Below are 21,653 nucleotides of genomic sequence, written 5' to 3'. Positions count from 1 at the left end.
GGTGTATTGGCTTTGCTCGGGTGTGGTCGCCGTGTTTAGCTACCAGAAATAACATGGCGTCGAACGAAGAAGGTTCGACGCACACACGTACGATACAGAAAAGAGCCAAGAAAACTCAAGATCAGGCTTGTCAGTTTGATGCTTCTCTTCTTGAAGGTGAGCGATGTAGCAAAATTTTCACTGTGTACACGCAGTGTTCCTCGGCCACAGAAGACAATGGCTTTGTGATGCGATGTCTTTAATTCACAAACTTAAATCTTTTCTGTCTTTCCCGGTTTTTCAGAGGAAAGAGGCACCTGTGAAGCTTGCAACCAAATTTCTGGGTAAGGAAAGTTTGAATTCTTTAAACTTGAAGCGAATGTGGACGACAGACACGTCTCTGAAGGAACTAGGAACATTTATATTCTTTTGCTCCCCGCGTTGTGTTGTGTGCCGGCGAAATTTGCCGATGCAGGGACCTCGAAGAAGCCCTAAGTACTTTCGGACAATTTAGCTGTTTGTTCAAAGCTACATTTTGTGCAAATTCGTCCTACCGATATTACCAGACGAAAAAACCATTTCCATGTATTCTTTTCTTCGCAATTTTCAGCCCCAATATTGAGGATAATTACTTACGACCATAGTTTTGGGATATTTTACAAACAGGAAACGGGGAATCCTTCAAATTCCATGGGGGAATTCGATTCGTTTGTACGCATCGCGGACTGTTACAGCGATTTCTTTGTGCTTCCTGACCGTCTAGAGATTATATGTCCTCGGAAGGAAAGAAATCTGCTTTTTCAATTTAAAGATCTGGCCCGCGAAAGCGTAATCTTTACGCAGCTTTACGTAATTCTTTGCTTGGTTGATATTAGTGCTGCGCAAGTGAGCATAATTCTCCTCACGTTTGAAGTTCGATGAGAAAAATGTTCATGATTTTCGTCTAGAGTATTTTTTCTGTGTCAGCTACTATTCTGTTATATAGCAACAGATCTAGATAATTTTCCCGTAGGAAAGTAAAATCAATCTTACGCGCTCATCCAATGTTTTTGAGGTGTAGACACTTCTTGTGGCACCGAAGTTTTTGCAATTTCTAGCTTTTTTTATTCGCAGAAGGAAGTGGATTAAAACTTTACTTCTGTCTGAAAAGACGATCACTTAAGACGCTGTTCGTACCCTATGTCGCACAGAATCGACGCAAGTCATTTCATCTTTTTTGTTATAATATTTTCCGCAACTTCAATTTCTTTCGTATTCCTGAAAGAGGAAGTTGATTTTTCATGAACCTGTGACCTGTCTGGGCTGATAACAGAGAACTTTATTGTCTTCCATCATCACTTGTATTCTTTTAAGAAAGGCGGTTTGAAAAAATAATAGGACGACAGAGGATATATTATAGATTAGTGGAACACTGTACTTTGTTGTTGAAATTTGCTGTTTCTGAACCAAACAGATTCAGTGAGTATAGCTTATGTTCCAGGTAGCTTTCTAAGCTACTTTCCTAGGAAAAAATTCTTTACCCAGAATAGCTCCGAGTTTTCTTAACATTGAAATCAACCTCTTTTTTTCTGCATTACACAGTTCACTGTTCCTGAACTATATTTTGATTTTTTTAGCTTAAATACCACACCCCAAAGTTTTAAATGTTTGCACTCCACCCTGCAGAGGAAATTACAGTTGTCTTCATGTAATGGCATCGAAATATCAGATAGAATGAGTTTTTTATTGTGTAAAAGTCCTTCTAAATTTACATTGTTACCAAGATTTTAGCTTGAAAGTGTTTGGTTTGAAAAACAGTGCATTTTGATTCAGGATTATAATACTTATTTGTGATGTACATAAAGCAAGGCTGGTCATGTATGTTAAACAAAATCACTGTGGCTATATGGCCGGTAACCGGTCAAGGGTTTCAAAACACTAAATGACTGGCAGTCTTATATTCTCAGTAAATTTCACAAAATCGAAAAATCCCAGATAATCTAAATTATCATATGTCGATTAAGAAAAGTCAAGCAATCCTGAAACGCTTTATAGGTCTCAAGTATAGTGTTTGGTTTACGCTGGGCTCAGAAGACAAAACCATGTTTTGTGACACTTAGAACTTTTTTCAGCTCGACTGCCAGTCAAAGTTTTCAAAACGCTAAATGACCGGCAGTCCTATATTCTCAGTACATTTTGCTTGACTTTTCTTAATCGACATATGATAGTTTGGTTTAGCTGGATTATTTCGATTTGTGAAATTTACGGAGAATATAGGACTGAGGGTCATTTAGTGTTTTGAAAACCTTAACCAGCAGTCATGCTGAAAAAAGTTCTAAGTGTCACAAAACAATATATTGGTTTCGTCTTCTGAGCCTAGCGTAAACCAATCGCTATACTTGAGATCTATAAAGCATTTCAGGATCGCTTGACTTTCCTTAATCAACATATGATAATTTAGATTAGCTGGGATTTTTCGATGTTGTGAAATTTACTCACTGAGAATATAGCACTGCGGGTCATTTAGTGTTTTGAAAACCTTAGCTTGACTGGCAGTCGAGCTGAAAACAGTTCTAAGTGTCACAAAACATGGTTTCGTCTTCTGAGCCCAGCTTAACTTAAACACTATACTTGAGATCTATAAAGCATTTCAGGATCGCTTGACTTTTCTTAATCGACATATGATAATTTAGATTAGCTGGGATTTTTCGATGTTGTGAAATTTACTGAGAATATAGCACTGCTGGTCATTTAGTGTTTTGAAAACCTTGACCGGCAGTCGAGCTGAAAAAAGTTCTAAGTGTCACAAAACACGGTTTTGTCTTCTGAGCCCAGCGTAAACCAAACACTAGACTTGAGATCTATAAAGCATTTCAGGATCGCTTGACCTGTCTTAATCAACATATGATAGTTTAGATTAGCTAGAATTTTTCGATTTTGTGAAATTTACTGATAATATAGGACTGCTGGCCATTTAGTGTTTTGAAAACCTTGCCCGGTTACTGGCCATATAGCCACAGCGAACAAAATATGCCTGTGACGTGAAGCCTTTTGCATAGTTGAAGTATTAGGAGAAGTTTCCATATGAATTTTTATTTGTGCACCAAAGCCGAGAATCTGTCACCTGGACAACCAAAGTATTTATCCAGATGTGTAGTTTTTTTTGGCACCACCACATTTGTGTACCACAGAGGCTGGTCAATTAATTAATTGTGGCTGCATACAGCCAAGTTTGTGAGAAATGTGTTGGCAAATAACTCAAGTTTTGGATTCTGTTTAATCTTCTATGACATCAGAATTTGTTGACTTAATTTGCTGTTCAAAGTTACCATCCATCCAATCAAGGAACTGGGTCAAGATGTGTTACATTTGAGGTTACCATCTTTTATTTTCTCGTGACCTGAATGTCTTATTAACCAGAGATGCACACTAATGTACAGTGTATGGTACGTTTTTTTCTTGATTAAATGCTGGGTCTTATTTTGTGGTTCCAGAAAATGTGCATACCACCCAATGGAAGGGATAGGATTTCCCAGGGGCAAGGGAGGGGGGGGGGTCAATTAGCCTAATTTCCCAGTGGGAAGGGGGGTGCACCGTAGGGAAATATTTCCAGAGGGATCTTGTGACGCGTAAGAGAGTAACAACAACAAAAAATTACCACGACAATTTATTTGCAAAGGTGTTAAACACGACAAGAGTTAAAGACAAGGTTGTCAAAAGTAGCCGGCTTCCGGCAAAAATCACCACCTACTTTGTCAGTATCTGCTGGCCACTCTGCTTGGCATCTTTACGGATGGCCTTTTTTTAAATGAAATATCCCTGGACTGGCCGCTTACTTTGACAACTCAGCCGTCTACTTCAAGACTTTCTGACAATCCTGTAAAGAGCTACTAAACATAAGGGTTAATGATTGTAGCAAAGATATTTGTCAGTCCCTTGGCGTGATCTCTCATGCGATAACGTTCCTTACAGTTTGCCATCTTTGAATGAATAGCTGTTCGAGTGGATTTGGTATCCGTTTGAATGGTTGGGGATATCCGTTCAAAAAAAAAATTGTCATCCATTTGAATGGCTTGGGCTTTGTGTTCAAAAAAAATGTCATCCATTTGAATAGCTTGGGTTAATACTCACACTGCCTTGCTGTGGGACGAGGTCCTGATCTCTTTGTTTATACTTCTTCAAGTGTTGCTTTCTTCTTTATGCAGTGAGAGAAAAGTACGGTTATATTTCCCAGGCAACCTTGCATTTCAGTTGCGTGTGGCTAATAACTTGTTGAACAATTTGTTCGTGACTTGAGCAAATAAGGAGTTTGCTTATCTGTCGTAGAATTCAACAGAAATACATGAAACTCACAAAATTAATTTTGTTCGTGACTTGAGCGCATGAGGAGTTCGCATAAGGAATTTGCTGATCTGTTATAGAATTTTACAGAAAATACTGGTACATGAAGCTCACAAACGTTGGCACCCTAGTGAACAAAACTATACTTATTTGTTCAGAGATAGCAATAATTCCAGGGGGTGTGCGACAATTTTGGAAATTCCCCAGGGGACAGGGGTTAAATTTTGGGGGCTGATTTTGGCTGATTTTTTACCAGCCCTTCTGTGGGGGTGGTATGGATATTTTCTGGAACGACACATTTATACGAAAGAGGAAGTTGTAAAGAAGTCTCTCAAGCATATGTTATGGCAAGCTTACAATGTAAGGGCAAGTTACACAGCTGTCAAGGAAAAGGATTACAACCCTTTCTTAAAAACACAGCACAGCTTACAAAACTGCACATTCAATGAAATGCTGGGTCCATCAAGCCACTTTTGAAATAAATGCTGGATAGTAATGAGAAAATAATTATGATAATAAGAACAACATAGATATGGGTGACTGTTAGGGGACACAGTGTAGGGCAGGGCTAATGTTAAGAACCCGGGGCCACGGATTTCCCCCGGCTTGTATGAATGTGGTGCCCAGCTACTTTCATTGGAAAACAGAAGAAAAATGGAACCAAAAGAAATCCGTAGCTGTTTGATGCCCAGCCTACTTGTTGTATTTACCTGGCAACTTGAAATCTTAGTGACAACCCTGATGGGGACAGACACTATTGTGAATGCATGTTGGGCTTTATGTGCAAATGTACTAGTGAGCCTTTTTTAATAATGTAACCTTAGTTGACCAAATGTATGGTTGCGATCTGTTGCTCAATCTTGATGGACTTACATGTGCTGTCACATGGGCTATGCAGAAGGAAAGATTTCGCATTTTGTCCATGCTCTAAGTGACAACATATACTCTTGCCATGGAAATTAAGAGTAACTGAGTTTTGGTATGGAGGTTTTTGATAAGTCAACTATTGAGAAAACAACTGTTTTAAATTAGTTTTTCCTCCTGAATATGCGTCAGTGATGAATCACTGCATATGTTTGTCTTTGCACATGTTGAGTTGGAAGCTTTTTGGAAAGTGTTTTCCCTTTAATGTGGGTGTTTTTTAGACGTGTGAGAAAATTTTTCACTACTTGTCGTTATTTTCCATGCAAAGAAAGTAGTGTCCGATAGCCCAGGGCTAGTGGATTTTGCTAACGGGCTGGTGATTTCTGTTCTTACATTTAACTTGCTGGATGGGCAAATGAGGTTTTTTTGGGGGGAATTCAAAAATACAGAAGAACTTTAACCAATGCTCATCAGAAATTTTTTTGGGGCTAGTTGAAATGACTTTTGGGCTAGTGTGTGCTAGCTACAGCTTGCCTGAATGGCAAGCTGTAAAACTCAGTTTCTTTGCACCCTGTTCAACCTGTTATAGTAGCTAATTATAAGGTGATTTTCACAGTCAAGTGGTTTTGTTCTGGTTCTTCATGTTTCAGTTTCTGAGATAGATTCCTTACAAAGTTCTGTTTTCTGTTCTGTCTTCATCTTCTTTTACTTTTATTTTCTATTGCTTACTATTTTTCTGATGATGGTGATTATTATAACATGATTTAGATTCTGTTTTTGCTATATACCCGTATTCTTGCAACTATTGTAAGTTGACACTCTAAGAAAAGTTTATTTTATTTTCAGTTCTGCAAATTGCCTTTCTCAACCTCATGTGATACAGGTTAGTATTTTTATTGGTTTTGTTGTAATTCTACAATGTGCATGTGTGTGAAGTCAGAGCTGAGATTTCATAATCAATCATTACAAATACTTGGATTGACTTGACCCTCGATACATTATGGAACTGAGCTTGGAGGAGTGGAAACGTATACCTGCTGCCCAGAATTTATGACAACCTTGCACTTGGTGATAAATAATGGTAACTGAACTGATTGGAGTGCAGTTTGGTCTGAAATCATACGAGTGATTTCAAAATCTGTTCAATTTGAAATCACAAGTATGATTTCAGACCAAAATTGCACAACATGAAGTTCAATATTTGCCACTTTATTACAGCGATTTTGAAATGGCAGAATTCAGTCAGTACCAATACTTTATTGATCAAGTAGCCAGTTTGTTGAAAAGCGGAAAGAAAAAGCCTTTTACATCTCATTTTTTGTTCGAAACAGAAATGATGTGATATAGAGCAAAAATGGTGCAATTTAAAACAGAAATTATCTGATTTAGAACATGAATGGTGCAATTTAGAATAGATGTGATTTAGAGCAAAAAGTAGTGTGATTTGTGAATTAATCAGATTGCAGGGATCATCAGTGATTTCAAAAATGGATATAATAAATTCCTTAATTCTCATCATATTTGTCTGGTTAGGCAGTGATGTCCTAAGGAGAAATTATATGCAGGTCACTGTTGGGGTTTTAAAGGATTAACACATACATGTAACATGGGTGTTAAATTGGGATATGGCACTCAGTGATGTTACTCTGAATTCTCCCTTTGATTTGCAAAGCAAACCCAAGGAAAAGTTTTTTTGTAGAGTTTGGTATTCGTTCTTAGGCTAAAATTTAACCCAAGTGCTTGGTGGCCAGTTGGGCCCCTTAAAGTAAAATACTGCTATGCATAAAGAACTGCTATAAAGAACTGCTATAGTTTAGGAGGGGTTCAATTTACGGAGTAAACAAGTAAAATGTTTTCCTTTTCATCACAGCTTGATCCAGATGGGCACATTGAACGAACTACAGTTATTCGAGTTGTTACGACAGATGATGATGAATATAAGGTGGGTTAACCCCGTCAGCCCTAATATCCACATGCAAATTCTCCAGACTAATCACCATACATTTCCTTGAAGAATTCTAAATTTGGGAGAATTTTTTTAAATGATCAAAACATTTTTCCTTTAGGGATGATGTAATAAATTATCTCGATTATCTATTGAAACTGTTAGGAGAAAATCTATTGATGTTGGTCACTTTTGAAACTTAAAGTTTTCAGTTATGACCCACAATAGTCAAATCTGCGAAGTGCTGTCAGAGTGGGGCCTATAGGTTTTCATAGGTCATCAGCCATTTAAGGTGTGAAAAAAAGGTACAGAAGTGTGATTCACTTTAAATTGATCTTTCAGTCTGTTGACTTTTGTCAGGTTCGAGAGGCGTCTCCCAGTAGATATGGAGGACGCTGTAACGGCACAGACAACCCACCCACAGTTATCGTCTCTCCAGGAGATCACCTAAAAGAAGAATACATGATGGAAGATGAAGATTATGAGCACAGAACACACTCACCTCCTGCTGTACTCTTTGATGAGTAAGTAGAATAAATAGAGGATATTACATGGCCGCGCAGGAATACAAATTTATCTTCGAGTGCTGAAAGTATCTCTCACAAGTGAGCGAAGTTATAAAGTTATAAAGGAGAAATAAAGACAATAATACTTATATTTTCTGTTCCAAAAAGTCTAAATTCTAATGAAGAAGAGAAAAATTCTTTAACAGCAAAAGCATATGTTAGTAACCATGGCGACACAAATATCCTCACACGTGAGAGATAAAGATAGTATCTTCACTGCGCGTGATGAGGATATGATTTTTTAGTAAAAGGAAAAATCCTGGTTTTTCATCAGTATCTATATAATAAAGTTAACTTAATCACAGGAAGAAAAAACAACGAACGGGTTGATGGATGACAACTTCTACCCAAAATTTAATTTTCTTCCCTTTTCGGTACCAAGTTGATGCTGAGAGGATGTGGTGCAGTGCTTGTGTGAGAACAGCACTCTTTTGAGTAAATATGGTATTGAACCAGAAGCATTTGATTTCCCTGTTTCTGACTGGCCATTTATTCATCCCAAGTTCCGGGCCTTATCTCTTAATAAGCTGAACTGCTGACACTGTATACTGCCAAAATCTAAAGAAATTTATATCTTCTAGTTTGTTCATGTGTAGAAAAAAAATGCAGTTTTTATTTGAGTGTCAATGTATTTAGCACGAAAGTGCTAATTGGGGACACTATTTTTACGTCTCCTAATGGAGACAGGACCACCATTTTACGTGGTCATCCGAGCCCCGCGAAGGTCTCGCCGCTTGCAGTGCAAAGGAAGTACCTTCATTTCTCAGTCATTTTAAGACCCTGAGTAATGGTCCGGCCCCGGGAATCGAACCCGCGACCTCCCTCTCTGCAGTCAAACGCTCTACCGACTGAGTTAATCCTGCCACAGTCATACAAATACAAATTGACCTGTGTGTGCTGGTCACAACACTTTCAAATGCATCAAGGTTGCAGTTACAGAAAGGTTTTGGTAAAATTGCTGTGGTGTTCTTGTTTTAGGAGTGAGCCAACTGTCAGCACTGGAAGAGAAAGTAGAAAAACTGAGTAAGTATCTAACAACCATTAAAAACCCTGACCCAGGGCTTATTAAAGGTCAGTTTACACATGCAATTGTCTCTGCAACTTTCTTTGCAATTTTTAGTGCATTTTTGTCATGTTTAAGCTCACAATTTATTGGAATTTCTTAAGCGATAGATTATTCACTGCATCTGCTTTTGACTGGTCATAAATAAATTTTTGTTTTTGTAAAGTGCACTCTGGAATTCAAACAATAGAAAAATTCATTGCAAGTGCTTTATTTAGATGTGGTTCATTACTGTGTTATAAGAAGTGTGTACATGAGGTTGGAATATTATAATATTGTTGTTCTTGGTATCTGCTGCACAAACGCCTACTGGTATATTCAAAAGTTTGCAAGAGACACAAGTGACCTATAATTGTATGACCTTGCATTCTTAGAACCAAAACCAGCTGGTGGCCTGCAAATATTAGGATTTGTCTCATTTTAAAGAAGAGTTATAATGTTATTCTATTATCAAATGCATGGTTCTAGTGATGGGTTTTGCTCTTTTCCAGAAAAACGGATCATATGAAAAGAAGAAGGATTCACAAATGTGATTATGAAGGCTGTTCTAAAGTTTACACCAAAAGCTCACATCTTAAAGCGCACAGGCGTACCCACACAGGAGAAAAACCATACAAATGCTCCTGGGAGGGCTGTTCATGGCGATTTGCACGCTCTGACGAACTCACTAGACACTACAGAAAACATACTGGTGCAAAACCTTTTAAATGCTCGCACTGTGACAGATGCTTTTCAAGGTCGGATCATCTGTCACTTCACATGAAGCGGCACTGAAAATTTTCTTTTTCAAATGGCGTTCTGTTAGAATGACTTGTGATAATGGAAGCTCCAGGTGTGGCTTGCCTGGTCAGTCAGCCAGGAATACCTTTTCCATGGAGCTATGTAGCAGATTATCAAAACTGCACCATCATCAAATTTTAGTAACTTCATTTTTACCACGCAAGCAGGAGATCACAGCACAAGTCAATATTAAAGGGAAAGAGCATCACATAAGGTCAAGGTCAGCAGAGCAGTGCATGTTGGAAATTACTAGCTCCACTCAAGTTTTGTAAGCTGTTGTTATATTGCAGTTATTTGATAGGAGGAATTGGTTCTGTGGTCACTGCATGTGTGGAGATTTTCACTAAGATCGCCTAGATATTTTAGTCTGATATATTATACACTACGCCTCCAGAGAAGGACTGGAATTTTGGCATTTTGCACCTGGAGTTCACAACTTAAGTGCTGCCAAAGATGCTGCCATTGCCAAGCAGCAACTATTCAAGCCTTTTGTTTGGAAGATTATCAAATTATCTCTTCCAGAAAGAGTTCTTGCCTCGAGAAGCTTCATTAAAGCTACGCTGAGGTAATGTAGCAGTTAGCTTTTTTAATAGGCAAGTGTGAGAATCAACCTAGAGTTTGAGAAACTGTACATAAAATTATGCTTTAAGTATTTTTTTTTTTAAATTTTGTTTTGGTTATTTTTCATTCTTTGCTTTGGGACTTCACAGTCATCCTTGTACAGCTTTGGGCTGTCGTGCCTCACTCAAAATACGTTAAACGCTAAAATCAATATCCAGCTTATACTTCAGCCTTTCACTCTCAGAGGTTTTTTTTATTCTGTGGATGATTCACCATAGTGTGACCATTTTAACAGACAATGATATAAGCCGTGCAGGGTTGGGTTCGCCAATCTGCTGCAGGCTAAGCTCTAGCAATGACTGGTAGCCCTTGACACCTTTTTTATGCTCTTGAATGACAAGAAGATCTTTTTTCATAAATTATACATGCTGGGCACCCTGTATTTCACAGGTTTCAAGTGCTGGGTTCCCCTCATTTTTTCCTAGAGCAGAGCCTTGAGATGACTTTTTGCCTGGTATTGCAGGAGTTTTTAAAATAGCAGCTGCTTGAATAATGCACCAACAGTCTCAGCACCTTTCTCCAGCACTTGGCTACACAAAAATCTCCATTTCTGCAGTTCTGTAATGTGATCGAGAAAACAGCCAACATTTTGTAACGCCACCACTGGTTTCCCCGCAAAATGACGTCTGAGAAACAAGGGCGAAAATAACATACCAAAATGTGAGAAATGGCCTTCTGATTGGTTGTGCTGCTAGGGAAATGTGGTTCAACTAATCAGAAGCACTACCCAGATCTTGGTATTGACGTTTCATCAGTATGGAATTTCTGCAGTCGTTCCATAGGTGTCATTTCACAGGGAAGCCAGTTGCGGCATCACAAGATGTCAGTTGTTTTCTCAGGCTCGCAGTTCTGTGGTCTGTAGTACTACATACTACATACTTATGTGTGATTATCATTAAGTTTAAAACAAATTTGTGGACATAACTCTGTTGTAACTACTTGTCCCTTAGCACTTTTTTGATGTATATTTTGTGTACTGGGAGTGAAAGGGAGAAACGGGTGTGTGGAAAAACGTTTGAAATGACTGCTGATTAAAGGTTAGATTCTCCTTGCATTTGCCTGTGGGTCAACAGGAGAATTTAACATTACATCAAAAGTCAGTTAGCACCTCATTCCACACCCCCATTTTTTCATGGACTGATGGTGGCCCAATGCTGTGATCCTTGTGCTTGTGAAGTTCCACCTTTTTTAAAAAAAATACTCAAATTTTATTAAGCTTGTGAATATACGTTCCATAAGTGCATCAGAATAAAAAAGACATCTTTTCCAGTTGCATACAACGCGCGTTGTCAATAAAAATTGCATTCCCGTCCTACAAGTATTATTACTTTTCAAGCAATTTTAAATTGAAACTATAGGTTTATAAATATTTACCATTTGTTCAGAGAAGGGAATTGATTGCATTTAAGTTGTTGTAATGAGTGTAAATAACTTATCTTGTAGTTAACAATAGATGTAATATTAATTGAAAGCATGTGGAATAATATTATTATTTCTTAGATTTGCATTTTGCAAGTTATTTCCATGCTTTGCAAAAACGTGTTACTCAACCCCAAAAAAGGTTAAGAAAGAAGAATTCTGCAAAAAATATTTGTTGGTGTTTTCGAATCGTTGGTGAATTATAAAAGCTGAGTCATAGTTAATTAAGTGACGCCTTTGTTATATGGTTTTGTGGACTTGAAGGTGCACAGCATTCAGCATTCCTATTATTTTGATCTTATTGACCAATAAAAACGCTGCTTTAATTCATTCCATTATAATTTGTGGGCAAAAAACAAAGTATTAAGCACCGTTGTGGGGAGCTTCCAACATAAACTCCAGCACTATCTTATCTTTGATGTTTGTAGCCTTTCATAACCAGTATCCTCTATTAACTATGGCTTAATCAAGTGGAGAGTAATAAATTGTTAAAAATATGCTTAGCAGTTAATTACTGACAAACTTATGGCCAGCTTTTTAAATGCGTTTTGCAGTTTATTTGAATGAAAGTTTCAATATTAATGTACAGTACCTGGTGGTGTACCAGTGGTTTAGAGCTACAATAATTTAGCAAGTGACTGATGGCCGCATTTCTGTACTTTTTGTCTTGCGCTGCTGTTGTATTTCTGAAGGAGTGAATGCAATTATTACATAATATGTAATTTCTAAGCTTAGTTCAGAAACAGACATACGGTTAAGCTTTACTTAATCCTTGAGACGCTTTGAAACTAACACAACTTGCCAATAATTAGCCGTTATTGCAGTTTGTAGCGTTTTTGACATGAAATCAAGGTGAAAGGGGATTACATCATAAATCTGTTAACCTTGTTTCCATGCCGTTTTAAAACAAGAAAATTAACTGCAGGCCCAACTGTATGATAGCTACAGTGTACATTGAAGATATGTTTGTTTTTTTAGTCCAAGAAACTAGAGGATGTGTGACCTCCAAGTTAAACGTTTCTTCTGATTGGTTGCAAGTTCCAACCAATCATAGCTGCTGAAAAGTTCTGACATGATGTAGAATAGTTGTTGATCAGACATCCTTTTGCCAAACTACAATTCGAAAACAAATGAATGTAGCGGTTAGTTTCTAAAGAAATGTAGAGTGGCGTCGGTGGGGGCGTGAAATTCAAAGAGTTGCTTTTATCAAAGTTGTTGACGATAGAGGAGGTGACGATTGCTCTGACGGAGGGCTAGCACTCGAGACGTGAGCTTCTCTATCTCCCTACCGTGACCAATCTACCGCATCAACTCGTTTGGTCAAACCAATCTTACTATACAAATACAAACTGTTAATTAATGGTCCAGATAAGAAGGAAAGAACCAATCGCAATGAACACGTCGGAATGCAAAGGTGCTATCTTAACTATTGTCTCTACTACACTTCTGATTGGTTTAAACATCAAATTTTACGAAATCTTGGAAGCATGTATATTAATCCCTTGTTTTCTAAGCAACTTTCTTATAACAAAATCTCTTCTGAGCGTAAGTAACACAGACTCCTCTTGGCTATTGTTTTCAATTCTTGCGATTGGTTGAAATCATTAAACACAAAAAAACGTCGTTAAAAAATGGAGTTAAAATACATTTTATTTCGTAGACTGACTTTTTGTAGGTTTACGCATTCTCTGTGTAAACATGAAAACATCCTATAAGTGAGGAAAGCGTATTGCGCTATAACAAAAGAAATTGCGTCCCTTCTCACCAGGATCATTAGTTAATGGAACTTTATTATCGTGCAATTATTGATTTGTGTAAGAAGTACTTAGGATCGTTTATTATGCTCTGTGAGCGTACGTTTGTTCTTTGTACTTTGCTTCCTAAGTCGGATTATTCCTTCAGCTGTGAATTGCCTGGTGCAATTCTCCTACTTATGATATGGTATAATGGAATAAAAGTAAAAGTTGAATGTAACAATTGTTCAGTTATGCTGTTTAGGTTTCATCGATCCGCTTGTTCATCTTATCCGCCTACCGAGCTTTTTTTCTTTTTTTGCCGGGGGACCCTCTCCATAGAGAGGAAGAACAAACCCCCCCTCCCCCCCAACACACACAGACACCCCTTGACTTTTAATTAAAACTCGTACATTATCTAACCCTTTTGGACTATCAAATAAAAATACCCCCTTCGCCTTACATGGCTTCCCAAAACCCCCACAATTTTTCTCTGGCCCTGGTGATAGTAAGGAGAAAGCTGCGTTAAAGGGCTTGGAGTAGGAGGGGATGTTACTACAACGTGGAGCGGGGAACGGGAAAATGAAAAATGAGAACAAAACCTAACTTGAACCATAACCCTTTCAGCAACTTCAATTCCCATTCTCCTAGTCTGCTGCACAATAGTTTTTAGGGTCGTCACGCAACGCTCCTCCCCAGTGACGACTCTAAAAACGGCTGTGTAGCAGACTACCATTCTCCGTTCTCGTTCCCCGTTTTAGGGCCTGTTTACATGGAGGTGGGGGACCCCAGATAGGTGAGGTAACATGTGACTAATCACCCCACCTATCATGTACACATGATCAAATTAAATTGAGAGATTATTTGGACAGGCGGGTTACCCCACCTAAGCGGGTCACCTCACCAACCCGGGGTCCCCCATCTCCATGTTAACAGGCCCTAAGGAACATCCGAGAAGAAGGCAAGCGTTTTTGAAAAGAGGATACTGGAATGTATGCAAGGTATTTGCGGACAGCCTTAACCCTTTGGTGACGGCTGACAAGTAGCGAAAAAGCCGCATTTTTCACCAATTCCTCTTCTTTGGACTAGTTTTCGGCTAATTAGCATAAGAATGGCTAAAAACGAGTTTTGCAAGAAGCCGAAATATCGATCTTTTTTTGGCGAATCTATTACGATCTTTCTCTCTCGCTCTCTTTTTTCCTTCTTTTCCATCTTTATTGGCGGTTTTGTTGCCCACTTGATCGTCTTTCGTTTGCATGGAATTGTGGCTGGCTAACTTTTTAGGAAGGGGACAAATTTAACTTTCAAAGAGTACTTTGTAAACAGCGAAATTGGCAGTGGGTTTTTCCCCAAAATGTTAACTTCTTTGTGCGTGTAACTCAGCCAGAATTAGTCAGAATATCCAAAACGAAGTATCGCTAGTGGAGAGATGTATCTTTACTGACGTTGTTGCTTTTAATTTATTAGCTTCAACTGAAAGCTAAATGGGTCCAGAAAGGAATGTATACATCGTTCCATATGGGGTCGTTTACGACCCTAGCCGTCCGAAAAGGGTTAAAAGAGAACGCCATCTCCTGGTTTGGAGCTATTCAAACCAAGTTGGGGTTATAAAACGTATTAAAAGGGTTCGATTATATTACGTATGTGCCGCCCCATCGGGTAGGGTTTTTGCGCCGTTTCGGTCTGAAAACGGGTATACGCCCATTTTGGTCTGGAATCGGGTGTGGTTTTTGAGGGAACTACGGCCGGGAGAGTATGAACGTATTTATCGTTTCAATTCCAAATGAGTAAGAAAGAAAGAGAAATATGCGAATTCTAAATGGATTTCAAGAATTTTTGGATTTGCGCACTAATCTAAGAAATGATAACATAATTTCTGCCTAAAGGCCAGGTCTGAAAACGGGTATGGATTTTAAAGGTCTGGTCTGAAAGCGGGTGTGGAAAATTACATTTTTTGGTCCGAAATAGGGTCCGGATTTGATGAACTGGGCAGCATACCCCCACCAAGAATTCCCAGGAGTACCCCCCCCCCCCCCCCTCTGGAGCATGGTAACGTCTGTGGGAAACAGTAATTAATAAATTAGTTCCTTGAACCGGTAATGATTTCGTGGGAAGATAGAGTGACGATATTAGATGTGGATTTTTGTTCTAGATTCTTAACGACGTCGCCTTTGCTTGTTGCCTAGGAAGATACCTACATGAGTCAATTTTAAATGACCCATGTAAAACTTGCCTATGAGGCTAAGAAAAAGAAGGCTGGCCTGAAAGCTGTTTTCTGTTTTGTGCTTTTCTTGTACTAATAATTAACCGAGAAGCTGGCGCGCTAGGAATTTATGTCCTGTTATAAAACACGAACATGTTTGACATGATAAAACACGTGCTGTAAGTGTAATCAGCTTCAAAAACATGTTCCAGGAAAATTGCCTTTTTGCTTCAGTTTTATTGGTTGATGCACGCATTAAGTGATAATTATGCAAATATGCATTATATGCAAATTTAGGGCTCCAAATTTACCACACATTTGATCCTGCTACAAACGAGAGTAAGTCTCTTTTTTCTTCCAGTGTGAGGCATACTTGCCTTTAGGATACAAGACAAGAGGAAAACAGTTTGTCGAGGGAGTGTCACTATCCGCAAGGCGACATAATACGGCAGTGAAAACGTCTAAGGAATTTGAAATTGGTAAGAATTGTTTTTAACTTATTTTATGCGGCGACGAGTCGTCTTTTGCAATGCTTTGGTTTCAGGGGACAGGTTTTGTCTTGGCTTAAAACTTTATAGCTCGTTCAAGAATGAATAAGTTTTGACCGACGGTTTTGTTCGTTTTAGGATGAGTACTTTCCAAGACTTCTGCAGGTTCTATTTTGAATTTTTCATTTCTTCCGTGAATTGCATATTTTTTTCACAAAATTTCATGTTTATCAGTACTTGATTTACATAAAAGGTTCCGTATTCTGAGGGACTGTTTACATGGAGGTGGGGGACCCCGGACAGGTGAGGTAACGTGCGGCGGGTCATCCCACCTATCATAAAAACGTGATCAAATTAAAGTGAGAGATTATATGGGCAGGCGGGTTACCCCACCAAAGCGGGTTGCCTCACCTACCTGGGGTACCCCACCTCCATGTAAACAGACCCTAATTTAGGGTGGATTCATTTGAAACAAATGCGTATGGCTGTCGCATTGGCCGGTTGGAAATTTTATTGTATTTAAGCCTAAAAACAATTAAAAATTCCAACGAGTAAAGGCGACAGCTACAGGCGTAGGTTGCAAATGAATCCGCCCTTAAACACTAATTTAATTGTTTCAACCATTTAACCCCATATTTTCCTAACCTCGCTCCTAAGATTCCCTCTCTTGCTTCGAGAACGAACCCTGGTTGAGGCTGGTCACGTGGCTCCCAAAATCTGGGAGCCAAAAATAAGGGAGGGTAAGAAGAGTAAATAATTGTCGCTATGACAAAAGTTACTCTGTCGGGGCCCAAGAGGAGTTTGACGCCTCGTTTATTATCAGCTGATGGCGCGGGTATTTGAAAATGTCAACAACACCGGAAAAAATAGTAGACTTTTCATATATTGCCATTTTGTAAATGTTCACGAGAATGAACTATATTCAAAAATTGTACACAAACTCTTAGCTACGAATTTTACAATTTGACCGAATTCAAATTCACAAAAAAAAGAACTACCAAGCGAATCCAAAAACTATTAATTGAATAAACGAAAATTGTCTCTCTGTCCAAGTCCTTTCAAGTTCTAAACTGTTCTCACTTATATTTTTAACACTAGAGTTTTTAATCTTGGTCCATGCAAATTTCCATCACACTTCATCCAATCAGGGCTCGAATGAGTCCCTTAACGCACGAATGTCTTTCACCACCATCGCTAGTTCATTAGTCCTTTCGTCCAGTAAAGGTCCTTGCACATTCATTAATTTCGTGCATTTATTTGGACAATATACGTGCCTGCAAAATATTCATACACATACAAAATATTCAAGCCCACAAAATATACACACACATTATAACATTCACATACACTCAAATTTTCTTTCAGCTTAAAAAAAGAGAATTTAGAAAAAATAGATATAATATAAATAAATTGACTATAAATATTATATAGTACAGTTTTTTAGCCCTGTTAACCTTTTTTTTCTTCCCCTCGTCATTGGCTTTTTATTTGTGGGAAACTAGAGATTATTTCAGGAGTTATGGAAGGCACGGGCACATGAATAAAAGCCTGGGGGAGTAAATTCTTTTTTACGCTTTGAGTCCTGTTTACTGCCTGAATTTTAATTTTCCATGCAGTGCGCTTCCTCTTATTGCGTTTTTCTAATTGCGCTAACTTGATTGCACATCTTGCATTGGCTCGAGCGCAAACAGTCCTTCAAATAGTTATTATTTTTTTGTCTTAATCACCCGCTTGTGTAGACTTTGTGTAGACATCCCGTGTATTTATTTGTTACACGCGGAAAGTAAAAGGGACTTTTCTCTTTTCACACACGGACGAGCAGGCGAGGAGCCTGGGAACGAGGTTGGTAGCTAGGAACACCCACACACAAAGCCAAATGGACAAAATGCGTAAGATATGGGAGAATCAGTCCGAGACTTTGCAAGTCGATATACTAGGAGAGAAGATGCTCCATCGCTGCGGGGAGAGGGGTGGGTAAGAACTGCTAGCGAGGGTGCCGAGACCTAAACTTAACTAGAACTGGTTTAATAATCAAGCAGAATGCTTTTTAGATTGAGGGACAAGGCCTGTGAGTATGCCGTGTATTACCCTGGGCCACAATGAGAATGTTAAGCAGTATAATGCTGTTAATTTAGGCTTTTGAGCGTGTTTTCCTGGTGAGAATAGTTTAATAGTGAAGGTGAATGAAGTAAATTGGTACATGAAAGGTAATTTTAAATGTTATAAAGATGTCTTTTCTACAGACTAATTTTGATTGAAGGAATCCGTAACGTAGAATCTTAATCTCGTACCCAGATCTCACTCTGTTTTACATCTGGGGATTAGTAAAATCTCTTATATATCCGCACTTAGTTGCAATAAATAAAGACCATTAAATTTATTTAAATTTATTATTTTATTATTTATATCCATCCTTGCGTGTGGAACATGAAATTTCTCTAGTATTTGCAAGATCTAAACGCTTAAGAGTTGAGCAGATAAAATACGTTCAAATCATGCACTAAGGCTTGACAAATTTATTAGGTGTATATTGAACCAGGTTAATCTAATCGACCAAAGTTTCTGTGATTGCGATAAAAAAATCCTTGCTTTTCTCCATACGTTCTGGCTTCTCTATCGTTTTCGTCTCCTCAATGATAAAAATAAATAAATAAATAAATACTGTTCCTACGGATTTCCTTACAGAATTAGAAGTCGGACATTTTTGTCAAATTAGACGACATCCTTGCGCAGACGCTGAATATTGTACTGTTCGAATTTGATGTTATAGTTTAAAATAACTTTGACGATTAAGTGAAATACCAACGAAATATCACGCGTTGTAAACTAAATCAGCCTCATCACATCCGATGATAAGGATATTTTAAAAAGTGGTCGATGACGTGTCGTTCTTCGTGGAAACTTCGGCACGTACCGAACTCTCGAAGATTCTCCGATTGCATCCGCTTGCGTCATTTAATTATCCTTTGTTTTTACACTTTGTTGTTTTTGACAAAAAACGCGCAATGACGCACGAAATGGCTTTGTCTGTTATTCTTAATAGATCCAGACCCGGAAAACAGTTTTTCCCGCATACGCCGCTGAGGTTTACCAATTTTGAGAGGCCAAGAACAATATATAGTTTCTTAGAAAGAATTGTCAATGATGCCACCACCACGTTAATGAGTTCACCGGACGTGACTAACTTTTCAAACGAGCCGACTTTCAACTCATCGTTTGTTCAAACTGTAGTCGAGTATGACCCGCATATAATTTAAATTAAAAAGCTATTCCAGCTCATTGTTATTATTTGCTTCACCCGGCCTTGTCAAGACTCAAAATTGATCACTATTTTTTTTAGTTTTGAGCTTTAAATATAGATTGGGTTGATTTTAAATGTACATCTTTGTTCTCAACAAAAATGAAAGGTTGCTCGGTTTATACAGTGCAACAATTTTAGAAAACATTTCACTGGAACAGAGGTGATGCAACTGGGGAAAAGACTGTCTCATTTTATGGGGTTTACACCCTTGTTAATTTATACGCACCCCAAAGATTTTTACTGTCTCAATGACTTCCAGAACCGCTTGCTAAGCTAATGACAAAAGTTTTGTTAGCACCCTGGACTGCAGAGCAGGAGGTCATGGTTTCGATCTCCGGTTTTGCACCAATCAGGTACTTCAGTAAAATAAACGAGGAAGAAGGGATTGAATACATTGCAACATCAAAATGGGGTTCCATTTTGCAGCATGATCGGCCCGTCCATGCACTGGTCCGGCGAACATAACTCAAAGTATCCCTTGCGATAAACAAGAATCGCCCTATTGCTCACGAGTTCAAGCAGGCTCTTTTTAATAAAAACACCAAGCCGCACTATAGCTGATTTCACTAAACCTCAGTTTTCACTGATCCGGATTGCCAACTATGAGTAGGCGTACTGATTAAATCATAACCGCTACGTAAACCGTACGTGACGTTTATCATTCTACGAGCAATATTGTCACCTTAAACATGCAGAAAAGATAATAAAAACAGTATTTAAAGAGGACCACGATGTCGTTCAGTATAGCGGTCATTGAGCGGTTGGTAAATTTAATTTCTTGCAGCGAGATAAGTGTGCAGTGAATTCGGAGAAGAGAATAACTATGAAGGTCATTGTCACTGCGCTCTTTAATTCTGGTAAACCCAAAGTGGCAATTAATAACACCAGGACAGTAGCCTTTGTTAAAATTGCTATAGTTCAAGCTAGTTCAGACCCCTTCCTATTCAGCTTTAAAACCGCAAAGACACGAGATTCACACGTAACTGTCCAAAAATTTCGCAAGCTTAATTATGTACTCCATTGCGGTTCTTTGTCTGAGCAAAGCGAAAGAGGAACGAAGCTGACTTGATTTGGCATGCCCTTAAGTCTTTTGTTTTCACAGCACCGAGTGATTTTCAAGAACCTAACACTTTGAAAGTTATCGTTGGAAAGATAAGGAGTTGCAAATTTGTTGTCAAAATTAAAGTATGCCAACTAGAATAATTAATTTCGGAGTTATTGCAACTACTCGTGCAACAAAGCGGTTTTTGTTTCGTTGGTATATCTTATTCACTTGTGATGCCATTACCACAGCAGTGACCTGTGACCAGTACAATATCATTCAATTTTCTTTGCCTTAAAGAGCAGAGCTTAATCTCTCTCATCTTCGCCTCCGGAAACTATATTGATCCACTTATCAACTTGTTTACAAAACTGAGACGTTTTTAGCAGTCATTATTTTTAGACAACCGCTTGTTTAAGCGGCCAATTTCCTCTTTTGGTACTTCTGAAGCCAGTAGACATGATAAAAGTCAAAACTGCAACGAAACTCTGCCTATTCTGGCGATATATCTAGAACAGCTTCATGCATTTCTGGATAAAACAATTAGCCTTTTTTTCTTGAACTTAAAAAGTAATTTATATATTACGAAATTAAAACAAGTTTGAAAAGAATGTGTGGTCCATGGCCAACTACAATAGGCACGCAATCAATCACATTATATTTTATTTCATAAGCCTTTTGAGAAGACGTGATATTATTTCAGCCTGAGGCGGCTAAATTTCTGCCCTTAACGCTCGCTCGAAAAGAGTTTTTCAAAAAGTAAAAAACTATGATATTAAAGATGATCAGGTAAAGCAAGTTTGTATCGATGGCTTGCTGGCTGTGTTTTACAAGTGGGCGACATTACGGCATTATTTAATTATGAACTAAAAGAGAGTTCATACTTTTCAAAACAGAAACGGTAAAATTACAGTTTAAAAGGATTTTACATTTTGGCTATAGTTGTACATTTTGCGTAATATATTTGCAAACCGGCCCTTACCACGAAAAAAACCTAAGTAATCGATTGACCAAAAGAAAACATTGTACGGTTTTCGCCCAAAATTCAAGTAAAGTTCGAAGCAAAAAGTGCGGTGGACCCGCGGCAGGGCTACAGTAGTTCACTTTGTAGAGTACTGGCTTGTAGAGCGGGAGGTGCAGCGGCTTTGATCCCGGGGATCGGATCGGACCAACCAGGCGCTAAAATAGCTGAGGAAGACGGTACTACCTTTGTCATGTAAAAATGGCGGTTCAGTCATAATCGGCTGGTCCATGTTCGGATATAAATACTGCTTACTTTTCCTTCATTTTTTGGATTAGATATGATTTTTAAGTTGCGACTTCGAACAA

General features: G+C 38.4%; 1 protein-coding gene across 1 annotated transcript; it reads left to right on the top strand.

Moving 5' to 3' along the window:
- LOC140947348 (uncharacterized) lies at positions 1–13,534 on the top strand. The gene is made up of 7 exons (XM_073396415.1): positions 1–156; positions 284–323; positions 6,010–6,046; positions 7,034–7,105; positions 7,469–7,632; positions 8,653–8,697; positions 9,229–13,534. The coding sequence occupies exons 1-7, from the start codon at positions 54–56 to the stop codon at positions 9,509–9,511; spliced, it is 744 nt and encodes a 247-aa protein (XP_073252516.1). The 5' UTR covers positions 1–53; the 3' UTR covers positions 9,512–13,534.
- The last annotated feature ends 8,119 nt before the right edge of the window (positions 13,535–21,653 follow it).

The sequence above is a fragment of the Porites lutea genome, chromosome 9, assembly GCF_958299795.1.
Source record: "Porites lutea chromosome 9, jaPorLute2.1, whole genome shotgun sequence".
Taxonomy (NCBI): domain Eukaryota; kingdom Metazoa; phylum Cnidaria; class Anthozoa; order Scleractinia; family Poritidae; genus Porites; species Porites lutea.
The sequence above is the reverse complement of the archived record's forward strand: the minus strand, read 5'-3'. Positions and strand labels throughout refer to the sequence as shown.

Excerpts from the sequence above, each read along its gene's own strand:
- LOC140947348 (XM_073396415.1), top strand. The coding sequence starts at position 54 with ATGGCGTCGAACGAAGAAGGTTCGACGCACACACGTACGATACAGAAA. Across the intron at positions 7,633-8,652 it reads CCTGCTGTACTCTTTGATGA|GAGTGAGCCAACTGTCAGCA; the intron begins GTAAGTAGAATA and ends TTCTTGTTTTAG. Across the intron at positions 8,698-9,228 it reads AGAGAAAGTAGAAAAACTGA|AAAAACGGATCATATGAAAA; the intron begins GTAAGTATCTAA and ends GCTCTTTTCCAG.